The sequence below is a fragment of the Octopus bimaculoides genome, chromosome 11 (assembly GCF_046866305.1).
Source record: "Octopus bimaculoides isolate indiv1 chromosome 11, ASM4686630v1, whole genome shotgun sequence".
Lineage (NCBI taxonomy): Eukaryota > Metazoa > Mollusca > Cephalopoda > Octopoda > Octopodidae > Octopus > Octopus bimaculoides.
Window position 1 is genome coordinate 69,653,003 of NC_142938.1, and position 22,490 is coordinate 69,675,492.

At 37.3% G+C, this 22,490-nt stretch overlaps 1 protein-coding gene across 10 annotated transcripts in view; it reads left to right on the top strand.

Annotated features, from left to right (window-relative positions):
• The window catches only part of LOC106876710 (uncharacterized), a 41,584-nt gene that overhangs the window by 6,466 nt on the left and 12,628 nt on the right, over positions 1-22,490 (top strand). For 9 of the 10 annotated variants that reach the window (XR_016243713.1, XR_016243712.1, XR_016243714.1 and 6 more), the window contains exons 5-24: positions 249-280; positions 437-585; positions 1,992-2,073; positions 3,953-4,075; positions 5,385-5,561; positions 6,435-6,509; positions 7,885-8,002; positions 8,509-8,672; positions 9,640-9,905; positions 10,797-10,971; positions 11,099-11,218; positions 12,061-12,192; positions 13,678-13,752; positions 13,882-13,968; positions 15,955-16,014; positions 18,453-18,539; positions 19,495-19,592; positions 20,290-20,356; positions 20,716-20,741; positions 21,381-21,450. Coding sequence is in view for 7 of the 10 variants with exons in the window: in XM_089360332.1 (XP_089216458.1) it covers positions 249-280; positions 437-585; positions 1,992-2,073; positions 3,953-4,075; positions 5,385-5,561; positions 6,435-6,509; positions 7,885-8,002; positions 8,509-8,672; positions 9,640-9,905; positions 10,797-10,971; positions 11,099-11,218; positions 12,061-12,192; positions 13,678-13,752; positions 13,882-13,968; positions 15,955-16,014; positions 18,453-18,539; positions 19,495-19,592; positions 20,290-20,356; positions 20,716-20,741; positions 21,381-21,450 (2,183 nt within the window). In the remaining 3 variants the exon portion in view is untranslated. The remainder of the gene's footprint in view (positions 1-248; positions 281-436; positions 586-1,991; positions 2,074-3,952; positions 4,076-5,384; positions 5,562-6,434; positions 6,510-7,884; positions 8,003-8,508; positions 8,673-9,639; positions 9,906-10,796; positions 10,972-11,098; positions 11,219-12,060; positions 12,193-13,677; positions 13,753-13,881; positions 13,969-15,954; positions 16,015-18,452; positions 18,540-19,494; positions 19,593-20,289; positions 20,357-20,715; positions 20,742-21,380; positions 21,451-22,490) is intronic. The other variant, XM_052971919.2, reaches the window with a different exon arrangement.

Here is a 22,490-nt window from a genome sequence, read left to right on the forward strand (position 1 = left end):
TATGTGTCAATGTGTAACATTTTAAATATAAGCTTGCTTCTCTTCATACTACACTGAGAGACTTCGAGATTATTATCGTCATTATATTTGACCAAAAATGTTAGTCTTTGTGAAATAACAATCAAAGCATTTCAATAAAAGTAAACTTGAAACTTGGGATATTTTATTTTTGTTTCAATTTCATTTTGAACTATGCTTTTTTTTAGCTAATAAAATTAACCTCTTTTTTGCTTTTGAAATCTTTGCAGACCAAGACTACCCAAACCAACATGGCTATGTAGTATGTATTATACATATTAAGTTTCTTCTTATTTGTTATTTAGTAAGATTAGTTGCTGTTGTTGTTGTGCTGGTCCAGACTTAATCTCAAGTAAACCTGTTGTAAGTTAGGTTATTTAATAAGTTTCAATGGCTTTTATCTGTTATCGTATTTTAGTACCCACAGAGGAAGAAGAAATCTGCTGTCCATTTTGCTGATGATTTAAAGAAAGAAGTGCATTCTTTGCATGAGTCAGTGAGAGATCTGTCTTATAATCAGAGAAAATTTGAAGATTCTTTGACTGAAGATCGTGATCACAGAGATCGGTAAGTAGGAGAATTTTTGTTTAATTTCTGCAAATAACAGTTCAGATTTGCTCCTTCCAAGTTCAAGATTTAGTCTTACAAATATTTGGTAGGTTAAATATTATAAAAGAAACAGCAAGCTGATATAGTCAAAGAACGGACCACAACTTCTCTCTCTCTTCACAAGCATTTTTTTCTTTTTTCTCTTTACATCATTCTCAGCGTCGGCTTCTGTTCTTCACCCATCCCTTCTTGGTATCAGCTTCTGTTTGCCTTTTTTTTCTTAATAACTGTCAAATAAAAAGTAAACTAAAGAAGGTGGATGGTAGAAAGGTCATTATGAAACAGTATGTTGTTTGAGTTTATTGATGCTAGTTTTATGAAAAGATGTTTAGTTATCAAACTAAATCCATTATAATGAGTTTGGTATGTCTACCAAAGTCTGAAAATACTAAAATGGGATAATTATCCAAATCTCAACAATCCTGGTTCGGGCCTAAGTATCTGGCCAAGATTAAGTTGTAACAAACTATATCACTATATTTTAAATCATATCATAACAGACTGGTGTTATTATATCATAGACCAAGTTGTAAAAATATTGGTATATGCCTTAGACCAAATTGTAGCAGACTGGTCTTATTGTATTTTAGACTAAGTTGTAAAAGACTGTTCTCATTAAATCCTACCCCAGGTTATAATGAATTTTATATGACAAAGATACAGATAGTGGCCATGTGGTTAAGATGTTTGATCTTCAACCATGTGCTCTTGGGTTCAGTCTCACTGTGTGACAACTGGGGCAAATGTCTTCTACTATAGCTTCAGGTTAGCTAAAGCCTCGTGAGTAGATGGAAACTGAAAGAAGCCCATTGTATATGTGTGTGTGTGTGTGTGTGTGTGTGCTAGTGCTACATAAAAAGCACTCAGTACGCACTGTAAAGTAGGTGGCATTAAGAAGAGTGTCTCAGCTGTAGAAACCATGCCAAAATAGACATTGGAAACTGGTGCAGCTCCAACCCATGCCAGCATGGAAAACAGATGTTAAATGACAATGATGATATGTGTGTGTGTGTGTGTGCGTTTAGTTTATATATGTATGTATATGTGTATCCTTATCTTGATATCATGTAATGATTGTAAATAAGTATCACTGTCTATCAAGCAATGTTATTCATTACCTGTCGTCCGTAGTGAAGTATTACCTTGCATAGAAACAGGCGAAGGTTGGTCACGGGAAGGGCATGTGACCATAGAAATTTCGACATATTTTGTCTGACCTTGTAACCATGACAAAGTGATGATACTGAAAGATTATTTGAGATTAAATTAATTGACAATGGCAAGAAAAATATTAATTAATATGTAACAAAGAAATTGTTGATAAAATTGATTTAGTTTATTTGTAATTTTATTTCACATTGAAGTTTTGCCTCGGAGACAAAACGTGCTATGAATGCACTTGCAAGTTCCATAAACCACCAAACTAACTCAGAAAACAAAGATTCTGTAAGTTTTTTTTTTTTACATATTTGTTTCCTATTAATTAAAACTTCTGAAGTAATTTGGAAATAATAGTTTTTAAACTGTCTCTGCAGTATGTTCAACACAAAACATTGTATATTTAAGATATTGATCATTTTAATGTTCCTCTTAATGTTAGTTAATGTATTGTAGTATTTTAATATCAATTATTTCTTAATGAGAATTATTTTAGGACTTTTTTTTTTTACTTGTTTCAGTCATTTGACTGTGGCCATGCTAGAGCACTGCCTTTAGTCGAGCAAATCGACCCCAGGACTTATTCTTTGTAAGTCTAGTACTTATTCTATCAGTCTCTTTTGCTGAACTGCTAAGTTACGGGGACGTAAACACACCAGCATCAGTTGTCAAGCGATGTTGGGGGGACAAACACAGACACACAAACATACACACACACACACACACACACACACACACACACACACACATATACATATGTACGATGGGCTTCTTTCAGTTTCCGTCTACCAAATCCATTCACAAGGCTTTGCTCGACCCAAGGCTATAGTCGAAGACACTTGCCCAAAGTGCCACGCACTGAACCCGGAACCATGTGGTTCGTAAGCAAGCTACTCCTGAGTACATTTGATCAACTTTTAACTGTGACTGGTATATTATTCTTTAAAACAGAGTATATCATTTCATTTGTCCCAATTTGCTTTACTTAAAATAAGTGCAAATACTACTTTTCCAATTCAGTTTAGTTTAACATGTATCAGTAGTTCATAATAATAATAATTGCTTCAAATTTTGACACTAGTTCTGTAATTTTAGAGGACAGAGGTTAATCAATTACATCGACCCCAGTACTTGACTGGTACCTTATTTTACTGATTCTAAAAGGATGAAAAGCAATTTTGACTTCGGCAGCATTTGAACTGGGAACATAAAGAGCCGGAAGAAATGCTGCTAAGCATTTTGTCCAACATGCTAATGATTTTCCAGTTTGTTGCGTTAATAATAATAATAATAATAATAATAATTTCAAATTTTTGCCACAAGAGCAGCTTGGGGAAGGTAGGGATGAGTCAATTACCTCGACCCCAGTGTTCAATTGCTCCTTATTTTATTGACCCTGAAAGGATGAAAGGCAAAGTCGACCTTGGCGGAATTTGAACTCAGAATGTAGCGGCGGATGAAATACCGCTAAGCATTTCGTCCAGTGTGCTAACGATTCTGCCAGCTCGCCACCTTAATAATAATAATAATGATAATAATAATAATAATAATAATAATAATAATCATAATAAGGATTTCATATTTTGGCTCAAGGCCAGTGTTTTTTGAGGGGCGAGGGAAGTCAGTTACATTGACCCCATCCCAGTAATTGATTGGTATTATATTATCGACCCTGATAGGATGAAAGGCAAAGTCAACCTCAGTGGAATTTGAACTCGAGATGTAATGCTTGCTACAAAGTAGACTCTGCTAAAAGCCTTCAAGGCTCAGGCGGTGTTGCCAAACTGAGCGACAGATTATGCCTACAATCAATGTAGGCCATGGCAGCATTTGAACTCAGAACACAAAGATGTGGAACAAATGCCACGAGGTATCCAATCTAACATTCCGATGTTCCCACTTGTCTATTGCCCTAGGCTTGTCCTTTTTTATCGACCTTAAAGGAGTGAAAGGCAAAGTTCAGCTCAGTGGCATTCAAACTCAGCATCCCATGGTGTTGGAACAAATGTGATGAGACATTCTATCTAACTCTCCATTTAACATGTTATGTAATATCTGATGCAGTAACATAAGACAACAGTTTGGATATACAGTCAAAGATCATTTCCAAGTTGTTTGTATTTATCAACAAGTATTTTGTTTGATGTTTTTTTTTTTACTGAAAAAGACTTCGGCAAGAGTTGAGAAGCGTTTGAGTGCCATTCAAGATGAACTTCAAGTTGAACGTCAAATGTTAATGGAGAAACAGAATAAAGAAAATTTGGGTAGTCTGTCTTCAGAGTTGAAGCAGGTAAGTTTGGAAAATGTGTGCTTGCCAGATTGCATGCACACACACACACACACATGTAAGATGGGGTTCCATACAGTTTACTCACAAAGCATTGGTTGGCCCAGGGCTATGTCAGAAGACAATTGTCAAAGGTGCTGCACTGTAGGACTGAACTCATAACCATGTGGTTGCAAAGTGAGTTTCTTAACTACATGCAATCTCAGTGAAATGTTTAACGGAAACATCTGCGAGAGTTCCAAGCATGTTTTGAAACCTTTCAGCTGAAGTTTTCTAATTTTGGTAAGAATCATAGATTTTTCTTCAAGAATATAAATTAAGTGTGAGTGAGAAGTAACAATTGTATCAAAATATTGACTCTTGTTAATAACGTCTGTTAATTCCTTCAAAACCTTCCTGTAACTGTAATCAGGCCTTATCATCATTGTCATTTAATTTCCAACTTCCATACTGGCATGGGTGGGATGGTTTGACAGGGTCCGCGATGAGTCAGAGGATGGTGCTGAGCTCTGTTGTCTGTTTTGGCATGATTTCTAACTCCAACCACTTTACAGAGTGTACTGGGTGTTTTCTTCATGGCACCAGCACCAGTGAGGATTGTCTCATAACTTACAAGTTTAAAAGCCTAAAGTGACTTCTGTAACTGTGGGAGAAAAGAAGGAAGTATGGGGGATGCTTCTAAGCAGAGGGATGAAGGATGGTAAATAAGAAGAGAGAATGAAGGGGAACATGGAAGGAACAAGGGAGAGGGAAGGCATTAAGGATTTGGGATTACAGAGATGAAAAAAAGGGAAACTGAAAGGTGATAGGGTGGGTTGTGTACGTGGGGTGGTGTAAGGCTATCCAATGTTATAAAGGGGTAAGTATGAACAGGTGTGAGGGAAAAGGGGGACAGGGAGGGAACAGTAGGTAGGGAAGGAGAGAAGATTTAGACACTGTTCTGTCTTTCAGTGTATGAAATTAAAGGTGTGAGTTATGTGAACAAATTGATAATTAATAATATTAATAAGATATTTAATTTTCAAACACAAGACATTGGAAGTAATTTTAAAGACTTTTTAAGGTAAATTTATTTAATTCATTAGTGATGGATAATAAAGTAAATAGTTAAGGTTTTTAATTATAATCATTAAATTAGATTTAGATACTTAATGAGCATGAGTCCAAGATAGAAAAATGTGCACAGATCTACCTTTGTTCTCTGTATATATATTTTTTGCTGTCTTGGATTAAATGAGATTAAATTATAAAGTGACTAACAATGTAATTTAATGTATATTTCAATTCCTTTGTGTTGTAATTTTATTTTCAGGCTTTGCAACAGCATCAGAATTTCCTCTCTACAGTCCAGACCAATGCTACTGCATCAGTTGCACCAGTTGCACCTGTAGCATCACATCTTGTTCCTATAACACATCCAAGTAACAATATACAAGAGACAAGCACATATAAAACACAATATCTGGAATCTGAAGCACAAAGACATAAAGTAAGTATTTTGTTGTCGTCTTACCTGCTTGATCTATTGACATATTTGTCTTCTCAATCTGTTCGATTATTAAACTTAGTTCATTAAAGAACTATCCCTATGACTTATTAAGTATTTAGCCACATGCCATCTTAAAAAAATCCATCTCTGTAACATGTTAAAACCTGCCTGTACATTGTTTTAAAAATTAGCCTCTAGGACAATGGTTCTCTTCCTGACATCAATCCTTTTGCTCTGATGTTATGTGACCCAATCTCAATGCCTGAGGTTAAATAAGCCCTGTGTTTCAAAGGTAGACTTGCAAGGAAGGTTTTCTAGTAAAGTAAACTGTAAATGTATTGGCAGACAGCAATTGGAAAGCACTGCTGTATCTCTCTCCAAGAAAATCACAAACCTTCAAACTTTTCTGAGATCCATGATTGCTGATCCCTGAGTCTTTAATTTAACAGTAAGGATCATGTTGTTGTTGGTGGTGATGATGTTGATGATATGAAGTAAGACTGTTGATTCAAGTTTAGAATATTTTTAACAATAGCACAGATGCAGCACGGAATTTTGTCAGTGAACAGGTCACGGTCTCAAAGTGATGAAAATATTTTGGCAAATTAAATTTAAATGTTGAAGTGAATCTAACGGTTTTTGTGTGTTTCTTAAATGGCTTATAAACATTTTCCATGCTGCAATTGTTTTCGTTCCAGCACCCGATCTCAGATCAGGTCACTTGCTATGCAAGTACATCTCCGTAAATATTTTTAACTTTTGTTCAAAAATAGATTTTGAGATTAGAACAAGTTTTGGAATGCATACTTTAAGTTTCCGCCCACACTGATTCTTCTTTAATTACTTTAGTCTTTACTCAATATTTATTGACAGATAGAAACAGAATTGGTCAATCTCAGGCACCGACTTGACCACAGTGAGGGCAGTCGGAACACTCTGCAACAAGTGGTAAGCTAAAATATCTGCTATTTGTTCATTGTTAAAAATAAATTGTGAATTAGCTAGATGGATCAATGTGTGTGCAGAAAATTCGTCGACAGACAATTTGGCAACAGACAATTCGCCGACAGACAATTCGGCAACAGACAATTCCCACATGGCCTCAAACTCAACATGGAGGCCTACACCAAGTGCCTAGAGGAGGTTGTGCTGCCCTGGGTCAAGAGGGTGGCTTCTGGAACACCCTATGTCTGGCAACAGGACTCTGCATCATACCACACAATTGTCCTGTCTGTAAGCTGTTTGTTGGCCAACATTATGTCAACAAGTTGTCCATCTACTGGACCAATGTATGTTAGTGATAAGGAAAAAATGGAAAATTCCAGAGATGTAGCAAGATTTGAATTCTCTAGACAAGAATTATTCTTTCAATGGATTATTGCTCTCTCCTTGTTTCGCTGCTATTGTGTATGTCATTTTACATTTCTAGGTGTGGCCTGTCTATCTTTCTTCTGGGTCTGTTGTTCTGGTTGATGTTAAACGCTAGATCAACACTTAAAGTACTGATCAAGTAGATTTACACTTAAAGGAATTCCAACTGTGACCATCTTTTAGGGGTGACTACATTCTCTAATGCACCCTTTTTGCTTTTTTTAAAACAGTAAGATGTGATTTGAGGGTGATTTGGTTGCTAGCTCTCACAGGTTGGGCTACATACAGGAGCCCCTTTTGTGGCCTACTTGGGTTTTAGACTTAACCTGTTATTCAGTTTAACACCCTCACCTGGCACTTTGGGTCCCTTTAGCAAACTACACTCTGTTGCAAGCACTCAGGCCAACTCTACAGTTTGAGGATAACTTCTTCCTTCCTTTCCAACCTGTCTCAAAAGCCCTGAAAAGTATCATGAGCACTACAATTCCCGCCTGACTAAAACATAATAAAAACGAATTAAATACAGTTATCTTGTTAGGTAAAATTGGGCAAGTGAGGGCTGTTTCTCTAGAATGCACTGCTTCTGGTAGAATTTGAACCAACTGCACAACTATTGTACTACTGTTCTATATTTAAGAGATGAGGAATTATTTACATTATTTACATTATCTACATTTGACGGATATTCGTCCTCATCTTGTTTGTTGTTAACACAACGTTTCGGCTGATATACCCTCCAGCCTTCGTCAGGTGTCTTGGGGAAATTTCGAACCTGGGTTCTCATTCCTATCGATGTTACTATTATTATTATTATTATATTATTATTAATCAGGTCGCTGCCGTGAATCGAACTCGGAACCTTGGGGTTAGTAGCCCGCGCTCTTAACCACTACGCCATATGCCCGTGGGCATATTGTACTACTGTCTCTAATACCAGGATTTTTGTTGCTAGGTTGAAGAGCTTCAAAATCACATGAAAAGAAGTGAACAAGAAAAAGTGCAACTTCAAGGTCAACTTCATGACCAAAGATTAGAAGAGGACACAAAAGAGAGAGAAAGACTGAAGCTTTGTAAGTTTTATCATTGTTGTATTATTTTCCCCCAAGAGTCCAGACTGAAAGAAATATATGTAATATGTTTTATTACATATATGTAAGAAATATATGTAATATGTCTTACTAGAGACCATTATCAGCTTAGTATTGAGTAATAAGTCAGACTTGAGGAGGATGATAATTGTTTCTTACATTAGCATTTGGCTTGTAAAAAGGAATATGGTTAATTTGTATGAAACAAATATAGTGTCCTGAATTAAGATTCTGGTGTATTATTGGTGGTGTAAGTTAAATAGAGAGAGATATATAGTATGTATTTTTCCCTTCATTCTTGCATCTCTAGATTATAAGCATTTTAGGAATAATAATATTGAAACCCAATTTTATCTTGGGAGCTGTGTATAGTTGCTTTAAGAGTTGCATGCTGCCTGTGAGGCACACAGTTTGACTACCATTGATATATATAATATAACAGTATATTAAAACCATAGGTTGTCTTCTTTTTGTTCATCTAATTTTAGTGGAAAGTGAACAAGAGAAAGAGAAGCAGAGATTGGACAAAGAACTACAAGAACTGAGACAACATCTAACAAACACTGTATCAGTTGTTGCTGAGATGGATAATGTGCGACAAAATATACATAAGAGCGAACAACAACGAAGCCAGCTCTCTGACCATATTGAGGTAAAGCATCTGTCTCTCTGCTGTCTGTCTATTTAACTGTTTGTTTGTATGTCTGTATCTACTTACCTATATCTATTATCTATTTGTTTATTCATCATCCATGTTCACTATTCATTGCTTTCACCTCTGTCCTCATCTCTGCTGTCTGTCACTCTCCTTTCACACTCTCATCAATCAACCTACCCACCCACTCAACCATCCTTGATTATCTGTCCCTATTTCTCTCTTTATCCATCTTCTTGTAACATTAGGGTGCGCCCTGATACTTCATCTCCACCATCTTTTCTCCTTTTCCTGTTGGGTCAGCCATGTATTTCTTTTACAGCAAGACACTTGTTCTTGTCCCTCTTTCCTACTTTTGCCTCTCAACAACCTAGCACTAAGTCACCTCCCTCAGTACAGCAGCCATATTCTGTCTGGTGGTCTTGTCTTGTGAGTGCTGCTTGGTGACTTCAGAAGTGCAGTGCTTTGCAGAAAGCACCCAGTATACTCAGTAAGGTGGTTATGTGTTTGGAAGGGCATCTAGCCACAGAAACCATATCAAAGCAAACACTGGAGACCAGTGCAACCCTCAGGTTAGTTGGATCTTGTTGAACCATCCAACCCATGTCAAAATGGAATACAGATATCAAATGATAACAATTATGATGTGTCTGTTAACCATCCATCCATCCATCCTCATCTTCATCATCATCATTATTATTATTTTGTACCCACTTTCCCATGCTGGCACAGGTACAATGGGTTTCTTGAGGCCAGTTTTACAACCAAATGTCCTTCTTATTGCCAACTATTTTATCTGCTTCTAATGTCATCCAGGAACATGATTGTCTCTCTGTCTGTTTGTCCATTTATTTCACTGGTTGTCTGTCTGTCTGTCTATCTATCTATCTGCTTGCCAGCCTGCCTATATGTCATCATCAATGTTCTTCTTGAATTATTGTGACCATTCCATCTGTTGTTGCAGGTACTAACAAAAGACATTGAGAACCGAGATCGACAAAATGCCAAAATCTTGAACCAACTCCGTGAAACGGTTGACAAATATGAAGTGGCTGAACATGGTCGCAGACAACTGGAAAGTCGAGTGGATGACTTGAGTTCTCGACTGACTGAAACTACCAGACATTTAGACATAACAAAGAAAGAATTGAGTGAAACCAAGAGAGCACTCGAAGAAAGTCTGAGAAAGCAGGATGTTCTGAGAGGCAAAACACAAGAAGCAATTAAACAGTGAGTTGTAGAATAATGGACTTCTTCTTTACTTGTGTGTTTAGCAGGTAGTCTTTCATTTGTTTCAGTCCTTGGACTGTGGCCATGCTGTAGCACTGTCTTGAAGGGGTTTAGTCAAACAGACTGACTCTGGTACATTTTGTTTTTTGAAGTTTGGTACTTATTCTATCAGTCTCTTTTGTTGAACTGTCGAGTTATGGAGATGTAAAGAAACCAACACCGGTTGCCAAGTGGTGTGGGGAATAAACACAAATATATTCATACATAGCAAGATTCCAACTATAGTTTCCATTAACCAAATTCATGCAAAAGATATTGGTTGGTCCAGAGCTATAGTAAGAGACGCTTTCCCAAGGTACTGCGCAGTGGGACAGAACCTGAAACCATGTGAAACGAACTTCATAACCACTCAGCCAATTTATCATTTCAGTGAAGTTAAAAGTATCACCATCACCACCACCATCTATTTCGAGTTGGTCTTCTCCATAGATGATCCCCCCTATGGAGATGGGCTCACTAAAGCTTTATGAATGGATTTGGTAGACAGAAAGCAAATGAAACCCATTGTGTGTGTGTGTGTGTGTGTTACTATCTCCTTGCCTTTACATTGTGTGATAGTTGTAAAAACAAATGTCCCTATAATGCAACCTTCCTTGAAAACATGTCTGGTCAAGGGGAGATATTACCTTGCTTGGAAACTGGCGAGGGTTGGCAACAGGAAGAGCATCCAGTTGTAGAAAATCTACCTCCACAAATTCCATCTGACCCAAACAAACATAGAAAAGTGAATGTCAAAACTATGATGATGATACACCAGATGATGATGATGATGATGATGAAGTGGGTAATTAATTAATTAGCATTTATCTCAGTTTGGTTTCTTTGCTTTAGATGGAAACAGAAAGTTCTAGAACTTGAGAAAGAACTTGACTGCAACAAACACACAAGTCAACAAATGATGCAGAGAAATGAAGAACTAATCAAAGATTTGGAGTCTTCAAGAGTTCAGCACAATGAAATGGTCTCACAATGGGACAGAGCGAAACGAGAACTGACAGATGCTTTAGTGAGTCTTTGATTAATCTTTACAATTAAATTAATAATCTAAAACTTGATTTATTCCATTGTAAGACAGCAGCTTTGGTTTTAGTGAAATTCTGTTTAAAGAATATGGTGATTTTATCTTTTGTCAGGCTGTAAAAGCAAATCAAGAAGAACAGTTACGACTGAAGAATATTGAAAATAATGAACTAAAGTCGCTACAGATGGATTTGGAAAAAGAACTGAAAGACAGAAATTCTCAGATTGAGAAGGTAATCGGTGATTTGTTGTTTTGTTCTGTAAGCTGGAGAACTGTACTAAGTTCCAGTTTGATTTGGCATGGTTTCTAAGGCTGGATGTCCTTCCTAATGCCAACCACTCCTAGAGTGTAATGGGTGCTTTTTACATGCTACCAGCAATGGTGTTTTTATGTGCCAGTCATGTGACACCAGCATCGGCCACAACAATGATTTCATTTGGCTTGACAAGTCTTCTCAAGCACAGCATATCACCAAAGGTCTTGATCACTTCTGCCAGACAAATGGGAAGCAGTAATTGAAGTAGATGGTGAATATGCTCCGGAATAATCATTTAACCCATAAACTGCTGGGATTTTGCTGTATGTAACACGAACTGCTGAGCCTATTTTGGGTAAAGGTCAACATCGATCTATCACTCGAAAAAAATACTCAGTGTTTCTTAACACCTTCAGTGATTGACTACACTGTTTCTGGGGTGAAAGGGTATCGTGTGCATACATTATACATCATCAAAATTAGGTCAGATCATGCCCTACTTCCATGGCCTATCGCACTGTTGCGTTGGCCACTGAGGTGACCTATCGCAGTTTATGGGTTAAAGATGTTTTTATTACATGTTATTGTTTTTGTTGAATAAAATTTGTTGAAAAGAAGCCGCAGTAATTATGCACCAACCCAATAATTATCGTATGTATATCATCTTTCCTAATACTATCCATTGTGGTAAAAATATACTTTCAAAGTTACTTCTTATGTGAAGGATAACATTCCAGTATTTTCATATTCCCCAAAATATTTGTTATGTATCTATGACAAAGAGTCTTTAAGAGTCTAAACTGTTTCTAAAATTTCAGATTGAACAAGAGCTGCACCAATACCAGCTGAATGCTTCTGCACTGCAGTCTGAAAAAGCTGACATGGTTGAAAAACTAACAACAGTTGAAAGTGCACATCGACTGTCACAGGACCATGCACAGCAACTAAAGGTGAGTTCACATCACTGTAAAAATGTTTCCAAGAGAAATAGTAAGAAGCATCATATTTTCTGTTTATCAATGAGCCAACCACTGTGCAGTTGCTCTGCTGATGAGAAATAGCAGCCAAATCTCCCTCAAATTACATTCTATTCTCTTAAAAAAGGAAGGACATATTGGATGATGTAATAGCGCATGTAAAAAGGAGCAAAAAATATTTTTATATTAAGCATCCTTTCTCACAAAGATTAACACAACTTCTTTGTGGCAGTATATTTTACTGCTTTTAAATAAGGTGCATTATTCCATGTCTTTGTACATCAAATCACTCCTGAACATTTTGCTTGTGATGGACATAAACATCATCACCATACTGCGGAACCAGGGTTGTGTAGACAAAGACAAGCAATACACATGCACATATTTTGCATATCATCATCATCATCATCATCTTCATCTAACGTCCACTTTTCCATGCTTTTATGGATCAGATGGAATTTGTTGAGGTAGATTTTCTACAGCTGGATGCCCTTCCTGTTGCCAACCCTCACTTGTTTCTAAGCAAGGTAACATTTTTCCATAGCTTGACATGTTTTTCAAAGAAGATTGGAAATGAACAGCCTCGTGTGTATGTCCAGACAAGAATAGACACACATGCACACACATCTATAAATGATGGGCTTCTTCCAGTTTCCATTTACCAAATCCACTCACAAGACTTTGGCTAATTCAGGGCTATAGTAGAAGATACTTGCTCAAGGTGCCATGCTGTGGGACTGAACCCAGGTCCATATGATTGGTAAGCAAGCTTCATAATCACAGAGACACATTTGCTCCTCACCCCACACAGGGCTTCATGCCCATTGTTGTAATCTTATATTATAAGAGTCAAGCTAATGTCCATCTGCCTGTCTTCCACAACGTATATGTAGGAAAGGGGAAGAAGGGGAAGAGAAAAAGTGGTTGTTATTGAGAGAGAGATAGTATGTGAAAAATAGATAGATAAGTAGTGTTGTCACCATAGTAGCTAACAAGTTTTGATTAGTGCATATACACAGACAAAATGAAATTCAGCAGTACAGCCAAGAAAAGAGATGACAGAAAAAGAACTTTGACGAGGAATGTTGCTTATCATGAAGTTATCTTATGATATATTGTTTAATAAACATACTTATTCTGTAAAATATGAAAATAAGTATTTTAGATAAATCTTATTGTTCAACAGTATTCAAATTGTTATTAATGTTCACTGAGAAAGTCAATTTAAACATTATTTGAACAATTTACGAAGGTATGTGCATGATTAACAAATATTTTTACTGGCAGCACAGTGACGGGTAATGTCACAGTGATGGGTAACCTAGTCATTGTTAAAATGTTATATGTTATCAACATAATGGCAATGCCAGAACAGTGACCAATATCCTGCCAGTTTTAACAATAATAAATTCTTAGACAAGACAGTCTTTTATTGACTTTTTATTAAACATTTTACAGTATCAACTGCAAGAATTGAGTCAAGCTAAAGCTGATTTATCTAGTCAGGTAAATGAAATTATGGACCAAAGACAGGTAAGTTAGTATTTATGTTGCAAATTCTAATTTATGTCTCTTGTGAAAGGAAGTGATATTGTTGAAACCTATGCCATTTGTAAATAACTAATTTCTTTTGCTGGGAATGTCTTTTGTAAATAATTCCAGGATCTCCGACAAGAAAATGTGAACTTGGAACAAAGAGAGTTACATCTGAAACAACAAACAGAAGATCTAAAGATTCAAATGAAAGAGGTATGAAAAGGAAATTGAATTTGGTATTTATTTTGTGTGGGTCTAAGGATTATCCTCCTCATCATCATCATCGTCATAACTGATCTATTGCTGTCATTATTGTTGTTGCTGTCACCATCATCATCCACATATAAGTTTGAAATGTTCATATGTCATATAATATTAATAGACTAATATTATAATATGGTGGAGGCGCTTGGCTTAGTGGTTAGGGTGTCAGCATCATGATCGTAAGATTGTGGTTTCGATTCCTGGATCAGGCGACGAGTTGTGTTCTTGAGCAAAACACTTCATTTCACGTTGCTCCAGTTCACTCAGCTGCCAAAAATGAGTAACACTGCGATGGACTGGCCTCCCATCCAGCTGGGGAACACATATGCCATTGAAACCGGGAAACCGGGCCCATGAGCCTGGCTAGGCTTTAAAAGGGCGCATTTATTTATTATTAATATTATAATATAATATATCAAGGTGGCAAGCAGGCAGAATTGTTAGCTTGCTGGGCAGAATACCTAGCAGCATTTTGTGTGCCTTTACATTCGGAGTTCAAATGCCACTGAGTTTGACTTTGCCTTTCATCCTTTTGGGATCAATAAAATAAGTACCAGTTGAGGACTGGGGTCAGTGTAATCCACTTACCCCTCTCCTGAAAATCTAGGCCTTGTAGAATATGAAAAAAAATTTGAAACCGATATTGATAGGTTACTCTATGAATTTTTTTTTTTTGAGTTGTACAAAATCTTTATTACTTAAAATTGGTTACTATTGGTAATAACTTGTTTATTTTTTTAATGTACATGTGGCACCAGCACTGGCAAGGTCTGTTTTGGCCATAAAACCCATGCCAAAACAGACCTAGCCAGTGCTGGTGTCACATAAACGCACCCAGGCCACTCTGTAAAGTGGTTGACATTAGTGTGGTGTTTGCGTGCGAGTAGATGTAATCGGCTTACCTCGGTTTTCTTTCCTTTGCACGAGTCTGTCCTGCGGTATCCAATCCTCGCGGCTCGCCCGACCCGAAGAACACTAGAAATAGCAGCTGCTTCTCCCAACACCTAGAAGATCGCTTGCCACGTCCTCTCCTCACAACAACCCCGTTCGAGGCTCCCTCTGCCCTTCTTCCTCTTCCAGTCAGCTCCCCAGTCGCTGATGTCATACCACAATTAAGAAGGGCATCCAGCCATAAAAACCATGTCAAAACAGACAATAAAATCTGGTGCAATCCTCTGGCTTGCCAGCTCCTATCAAACTTTCCAACCCATGGAAAACAGACATTAAATGTTGTCTCCTTCTCTTTCGAAGTATTCACTCCACTAAATTCTGAGATTACAGTACTATTTTACTGAGAATAATTAGGGGCTGATGAAGACTGTAAGTTTGTGATGAGGTGAGTTGATCCCAAAATTAGTAAACCCCCCCCCCCCCCGTTGTTGAAGCTTCCTCTTTAGGTCATGTATTTGTGGTGTGGTGTTGTTAACGGTATTGCATTGTGTGACGTGTAGCATAGTGTGATATGGTAGATACAGCACAGTACGGTGTGTTGTGGTGTAGTAATTGTTTGATGTGAAGTCGTGCAGCAAGTTAGTGCTGTGCAGTATTGTAGTGTGGAGTAATTGTGTGGTATAGTGTCATAAGAGTGGTGTGGTGTAATGTAGTTATCAGTGTAGTGTGGCATGATTACATATAACAGTGTTATTTGGTGCATTGTGGTGTTACAGTTTAATGTGTTGTAGTGCAGTGACTCTCATATTAACTTATTTAAAGTGTAAATGTTAGCTTCTTTTTTTTTTTTATTTACATATTCAATTAGTTTCCATGAATCTGTGCAATTGGTCAGATTGTTCTCTGGTGTATAAGGTTAATCATTCTCTGGCACCGAGTCTTGATTTGGCACATTGCCAGACTGATACCAATATGGGAATGGACTGATTGTGTATTTGCATATTATTTTTTATTTATTATCTATTTATTTATTTATCGTTTCAGAACCGGGAGAATTACTTTTCCACAATTGAAAGCCTGAAAACCGAACTCAAAGAAACTAGAGTGAGTACTTAAGATATACTATTATAGGTACTAATATAGCTGTGTGGTTAAGCCCATGGTTAAGCCCATAGCTGTTCGCACACAGGCATCAAACAATCTGCCTTTCACTCTGAGGGAGAGGCCCTTTGTTGCCAGCAGAGGTAGGAGCTCTCTGAACTTTGTCCAGTCTAATCTTATTCTCACAGCTATGCTCTCAGAGCATACACCCCCACTACTAATTTGGTCACCTAGACAACAGGAACTATCTACTACCTCTAGCTTGCCCCACAGGGGCATCTTCCATATACAAAAGCTAGTTTCCTTGTTAACCTTTCGCGATAGCTCAGTTGGTAGAGCGGAGGACTGTAGTGTGAAATTACATATATATTTGTACGGGGTTGGCCAAAAGTCACACGACAGTAAATCAAAATACCATAAATACTGTAATTCTGTATTGATTCAAATGGGAAAATGTCTCACTCAAGAAGGATTTCAATTTGAACAATTTTCATGATTTTTCATATTTAGATGCTTTTATTAAATTCATTCACTTGTTAAACATAAATAGATCTTGGAATTAAATGGTTTTGATTTACTGTCAGATGACTTTTGGCCAACCCTATATATATATATATTTATATATATAAGGAGTGATTGTTGGTATTGAAACAAAGGTGTTTGAAAAAGGGGTACACACTGATATCACAAATGACATTTCCAGCAAATACTGTTCTATTTATTTATTTATTTTATTTTTTCGAAGTATCTCATAAAGTTTTCTTTTTTTTTTTATTGAACTATATATAAAGAAAAATAGTAGATATTTATAAAATTTAGATGATAAATTTAAATTTAATAACAAAAATAAAATATAAGGAAATGATAATTACAATATAATTACTGATTTAATTATTTCCTTTCTTGATCATTTTATTGAAGTTACCAGTTTGTGCAAAGAACCACAATATGACACAGAACCAGACAAAGAAAATTGCAATACATTTCTGTGATAATACAATTCAAGTAATATCGCATATGATAATGTAAAGTAATAGGTACAGGCGTTAGGAAGGGCATCCAGCTGTAGAAATCATGCCAGATCAGATTGGAGCCTGGTGCAGCCTACTGGCTTGCCAGCCAAACCGTCCAACCCATGCCAGCATGAAAAACGGACGTTAAACGATAATGATGATGATGAATTAGTGTTCACATTTGATTTACTGCCCAAAACTCCAGCTTGAGCTGCAATTAAAACTAAAAGTATGGATGTTATCGATATAGAATGACGATTGGCTGAGTGAAGTTCAAGGAATGTGGAGCGTTGTTATATGGGAAAAGGTTCTCATTAAAGATGAAAGGAAGGGTCTATAAGAGTTGTGTGAGAGTTGCAATGCTGTATGAGAGAGAGACATGGTGTCTGAGGGAGAGAGAGAGAGATGGTAATTTTGAGAAGGACCGAGAGAGCAATGGTGAGAGAAATGTGTGGCGTGAGGCTGTTTGATAAGAGGAGGAATGAGGATTTGATGGGAATGCTGGGGTTGGAGGAATCGGTGGAATGGTTGGCAAGGGTGAATGGAGTGAGGTGGTATGAGTATGTGTTGAGGAGGGATGAAGAGCATGTTCTGAGGAGGGTGATTGTGTTTGAGGTAAATGGAGTGCGAAAGCAAGGTAGACCAAGGAAAAGGTGGAGGAGGAGATTGGGAAGGTTGGTTTGAAAAAGGAGGACACCCAAAACTGGGCGAGATGGTGTGAGGGTGGTTGCTATGGTATTGAGGTAGATATGGCCACCCTCATTAGCTGGGACAAAACCTGGATTTAAAACACTGGATGATGATGATGAATTGACTACAGGCAGGTACATGCATGACAAGATAAAAGAACAAACCAGCAAAACAGCTGGTATCAAGTTAGATTAAGATATTTATATATTTAAAACACGAGGGTTGAGTTGTTGCAGGAGAATAGATCATAATAATGATAATCCTTTCTACTCTAGGCAGAAGGCCTGAAATTTTGGGGAGGGAGCTTGTTGATTACATCGGCCCCAGTACTCAACTGGTACTTACTTTATCGACCCTGAAAAAAATGAAAGGCAAAGTCGACCTCAGTGGAATTTGAACTCAGAATGTAAAGATGGGTGAAATGCTGCTAAACATTTTGCTCGGTGTGCTAACGGTTCTGCCAGCTTGCCAAGTAATGATGCGTGCAAAAAGTCTTTTACAGCTGTTTTGAGTACAGATGTGCAGATGGTGTATCTTCAGCAAAACAAGCAATAGCTATCCATCAGTGATCTATTCCATCATCAGAGGAAGAATGGGATATAGTAGTTATCTATTCCGTCGTCAGAGAAGGAGAATGTGATTGAAAGTAGTTATATCAGTCTTTCTGGTATTGTTTACAGATATGTATCTACTTGCTAAACAGGTAATGTTTACTCTGCCCTTTGCTATTATTTTCAGGCTCGTGAAGTACGTAATAATCAGTTGTTTACAAAACACCTAAATGAAGTTAAAGCTGAACATAATGCCTCTTTACACTCATTGAAAGTAAGTTTGTAATATTAACATATTCATTGTGGGTGATTGTTGTTGTTGTTATTTGGCCTCAAGTGACGATCCCTGGTGTTGTAAGTAAAAAAAAAAAAACAAAAAAAAAACAAAGAACAAATTGGCGCAAGCGTGGCTGTGTGGTAAGAAGCTTGCTTCCCAACCACATGGTTCCGGGTTCAGTCCCACGGCATGGCACCTTGGGCAAGTGTCTTCTACTATAGCCTCAGGCTGACCAAAGCCTTGTGAGTGGATTTGGTAGATGGAAACTGAAAGAAGCCCGTCATATATATATGTATGTATGTATGTATGTATGTATGTGTGTGTGTGTGTGTGTGTGTGTGTGTGTGTGTGTGTGTGTGTGTGTGTGTGTGTGTTTATTTGTGTGTCTGTGTTTGTCCCCACCACCATCGCTTGACAACCGATGTTGGTATTTATGTCCCCATAGTTTAGCAGTTCAGCAAAAGAGACTGATAGAATAAATACTAGGCTTACAAAGAATAAGTCTTGGGGTTGATTTGTTCAACTGAAGGCAGTGCTCCAGCATGGCCACAGTCAAATGACTGAAACAAATAAAAGAATAAAAGAAAAAAAAGGATAAATAAATAAGTGTAGGTGTGGCTGTGTGGTTGAAAAGGTTTCTTTACAATCATGTGGTCTTGGGTTCAGTCCCAGTATGTGGCACCTTAGGTACTTGTCTTCTACCATAACTTCAGGCCAGTCAAAGCTTTGTAAATGGATTTGGCAGATGGAAACTGAAAGAAGCCTGTTATATATATGTGTGTGTGTTTGTGCATGTGCAATCTCCACAGCGAAGGCTTTCATGCTTCAGGTATTCTATGTTATGTTCTATATAAATATAAATTGTGTGTGTGTGTGTGTGTTGAGCATAATGTTAATGATGGTATAAATATTTTATTGAAAATTTTGTATTATGCTGTATCTTTATGTCCAGTTTGAATTAGCTGAAGAACGGTCAGTCCATAAGAGAACTCAACAGCAATATGATCAACAAAGAGCTGAAAATGACCAACTTCACCAGAACGTTAGCAGGTTAGTATAATAATAATAATAATAATAATGATAATAATAAATTATAATAATAATAATGAAATTATTGTATACAGTGCTCAGGTGCACTACAACTTGTCAGAAGTGCATATGCAGTATTGTACAAATGTCTGGAAAGTGAACAGTGTATGAGTCAGACACATGCTTGCGTGTGTTTGGAGGGGAGAAAAGCAGGTGTAGTGTTGGCGAATGTCAGGAAGCATTGGAAGTTTTGAAGGATGCAGTGCTCCGACAACTAACAACTGATGCCAGCAGTTTGTTCCATGCTTCAGCATCTCCTAGCGTGGAAAAATGTTTCCGAAAGTCATGGGAGCTGTGCTGTTTTCTGACTTTGTAAACATGTCTACAAATGGTCTTTCACTTCATAAACACTGAACAGTAACTGTTATCAAAAAGAATGCAGTTTCATACATAAACTTGACCACTATACACACCATTTTAGAAAACTGTATTGTACACCCCTCAAAACAACTTACTGCTCTAAACTAAACACCAAATCATACATACACTCCACCATCAACAGAATCAAAGGTCCTTCCTGAGCCATAGACTCATATGACTAGTCTCATGGATTCTGTGGTGTATCTGTGACACTCACAAAACTGTACACTTTAACAAACTAAACTTTCAAACTACTGTTTGATGTAGAGTTCATTATATTATTTTTGTTAACTTTCAGATTAGAAGAAGAAAATAACAAATTATTAACAAAACTGGAAAAATCCTTTGAAGATCTCAAGTCCAAGGTGAGCTATAGATACGTGTATTCTATATTATTGTTAACTACATAGTAGGGTTGTTTTATAGAAAATCAGAAATCCAAACTGAGCTATACAGACACACTATAAATGAGGGTGCTGAAAAGTTCCTGGCTTTAAGGGAATTACAAAAGGCCTGGTTGGAAGCCCAACCTTCTAAGTTCTTTTGCGAGGCTTGTACCAAGATGTGAAACCATTATTATTATGTGTAAATTTACAGAACATTTCAAACCATGCAAACAAGAAATCATAAACAAAACTAACAAAAATAAATAAATGATATAAATAACAAACATATTTGTCTTTTGTGTAAATGTCTAATTTACCATTTTTGTTTTATTTCTCAGGAACTGTTGGCAGCCGATGTCAAGAGGTAAGGTGATATTAACACATTTTCTTCGATTCTTTTACTGGTTTCAGTCATTGGACTGCAGCCCATTATGGGGCTTGAGTCTCAGGTGTTTTAATCAACCATCTCAACCCCAGTACTCATTTTTGCTAAATTTTGGTATTTATTTCACCAAACTGCTAAAAGATGGGATATAAACATGGACACACAAGAACACACATATATACATACATACATACATGTATGCGTGTGTGTATATATCATCATTATCATCAATTAACGTTCATTTTCTATGCTGGCATGGGTTGGACGGTTTTACCGGAGCTGGCTAGCCAGAAGACTGCACCAGGTTTCATTGACCGTTTTGGCATGGATTTTACACCTGGATGCCATGGCCGTTACCAGTACCGCCTGACTGGCCTTCATGTGGGTGACACGTAAAAGCACCCACTACACTCTCTGAGTGGTTGGTGTTAGGAAGGGCATCCAGCTGTAGAAACTCTGCCAAATCAGATTGGAGCCTGGTGTAGCCATCTGGTTTCGCCAGTCCTCAGTCATATCGTCCAACCCATGCTAGCATGGAAAGCGGACGTTAAACGATGATGATGATGATGCCCTTCCTAACACCCAGTTCCATTGACTTGAGTTTCGATCTAATTCCAGGATTAGAGATTTAGAGGAGCAATTATATGAAGCTTTTAGCAAGATGAAGAAAATGGAGAAAAATGAAATGGTGAGTGTTTTGTATTTTTTTAAAAATAAATATTTCAGCACCCAGTACACTCTCTGGAGTGGTTGGCATTAGGAAGGGCATCTAGCTTTAGAAACCAAACCAAAACAGACTATGGAGCCTGGCATAAGCCCTGGCCTTGCCAGTTGCCGTCAAGCCATCCAACCCATGCCAGCATGGAAAATGGACATTAAATGTTATGACAATGACACCTTTCATCCTTATTTCACTCAGATGGACCTTCCCATGTTAAAAAAAAAATCTTTTATTTTTATAAATATTATAAAGAATTATTCAAAAATAAATCATTAAAATATTTTGTGTACTGTACAAGTATAAACCAATTTATTGCAGATAAATTTTAACAACAAAATCTTAGACGGACCATCAAGGGTCATATAGACCTTGGTTTAGAACCACTGCTTTAAACACAGGCGGAAAACTTAATTATAGGTAATGGCATTGCTGTTTGATTAAGGAGTTGGCTTCCTAATCATGAGATTTGGGGTTTAGCCCCACTGTGTGACACCTTAGGCAAGTATCTTCTACTATAAATTGTGTGTGTGTGTGAGAGAGAGAGAGAGAGAGAGAGAGAGAGAGAGAGAAAGAGAGAGAGAGAGAGAGAATGTATATTTGTGTCTCCTTGCTATGGTATCAAGTTAATAAATGTCATTCATTCCCAGTATTCTATGAGAACATGCCTGGCAAAGGAGAAATATTAACCTACTTGGGAATAAGAGTTGGCCACAAGCAGAGCATCCAGCTGTAAAAAAAAACTTACCTCAATAAACGTCATCTAACCCACACAAGCACGGAAAAAATGGATGCTAAAATGATGATGTTGATGATGATGGTGATTCAGTATACAGATGTAAATTTTTAGAGTTGTACATAGGTGCTGGCATGGCTGTGTGGTAAGAAGTTTGCTTCCCAACCCTATGGTTCCGGGTTCAGTCCCACTGTATGGCATCTTGGGCTAGTGTCTTTTTCTATAGCCCCAGGCTAATCAAAACTTTGTGAGCAAATTTGGTGGACAGAAACTG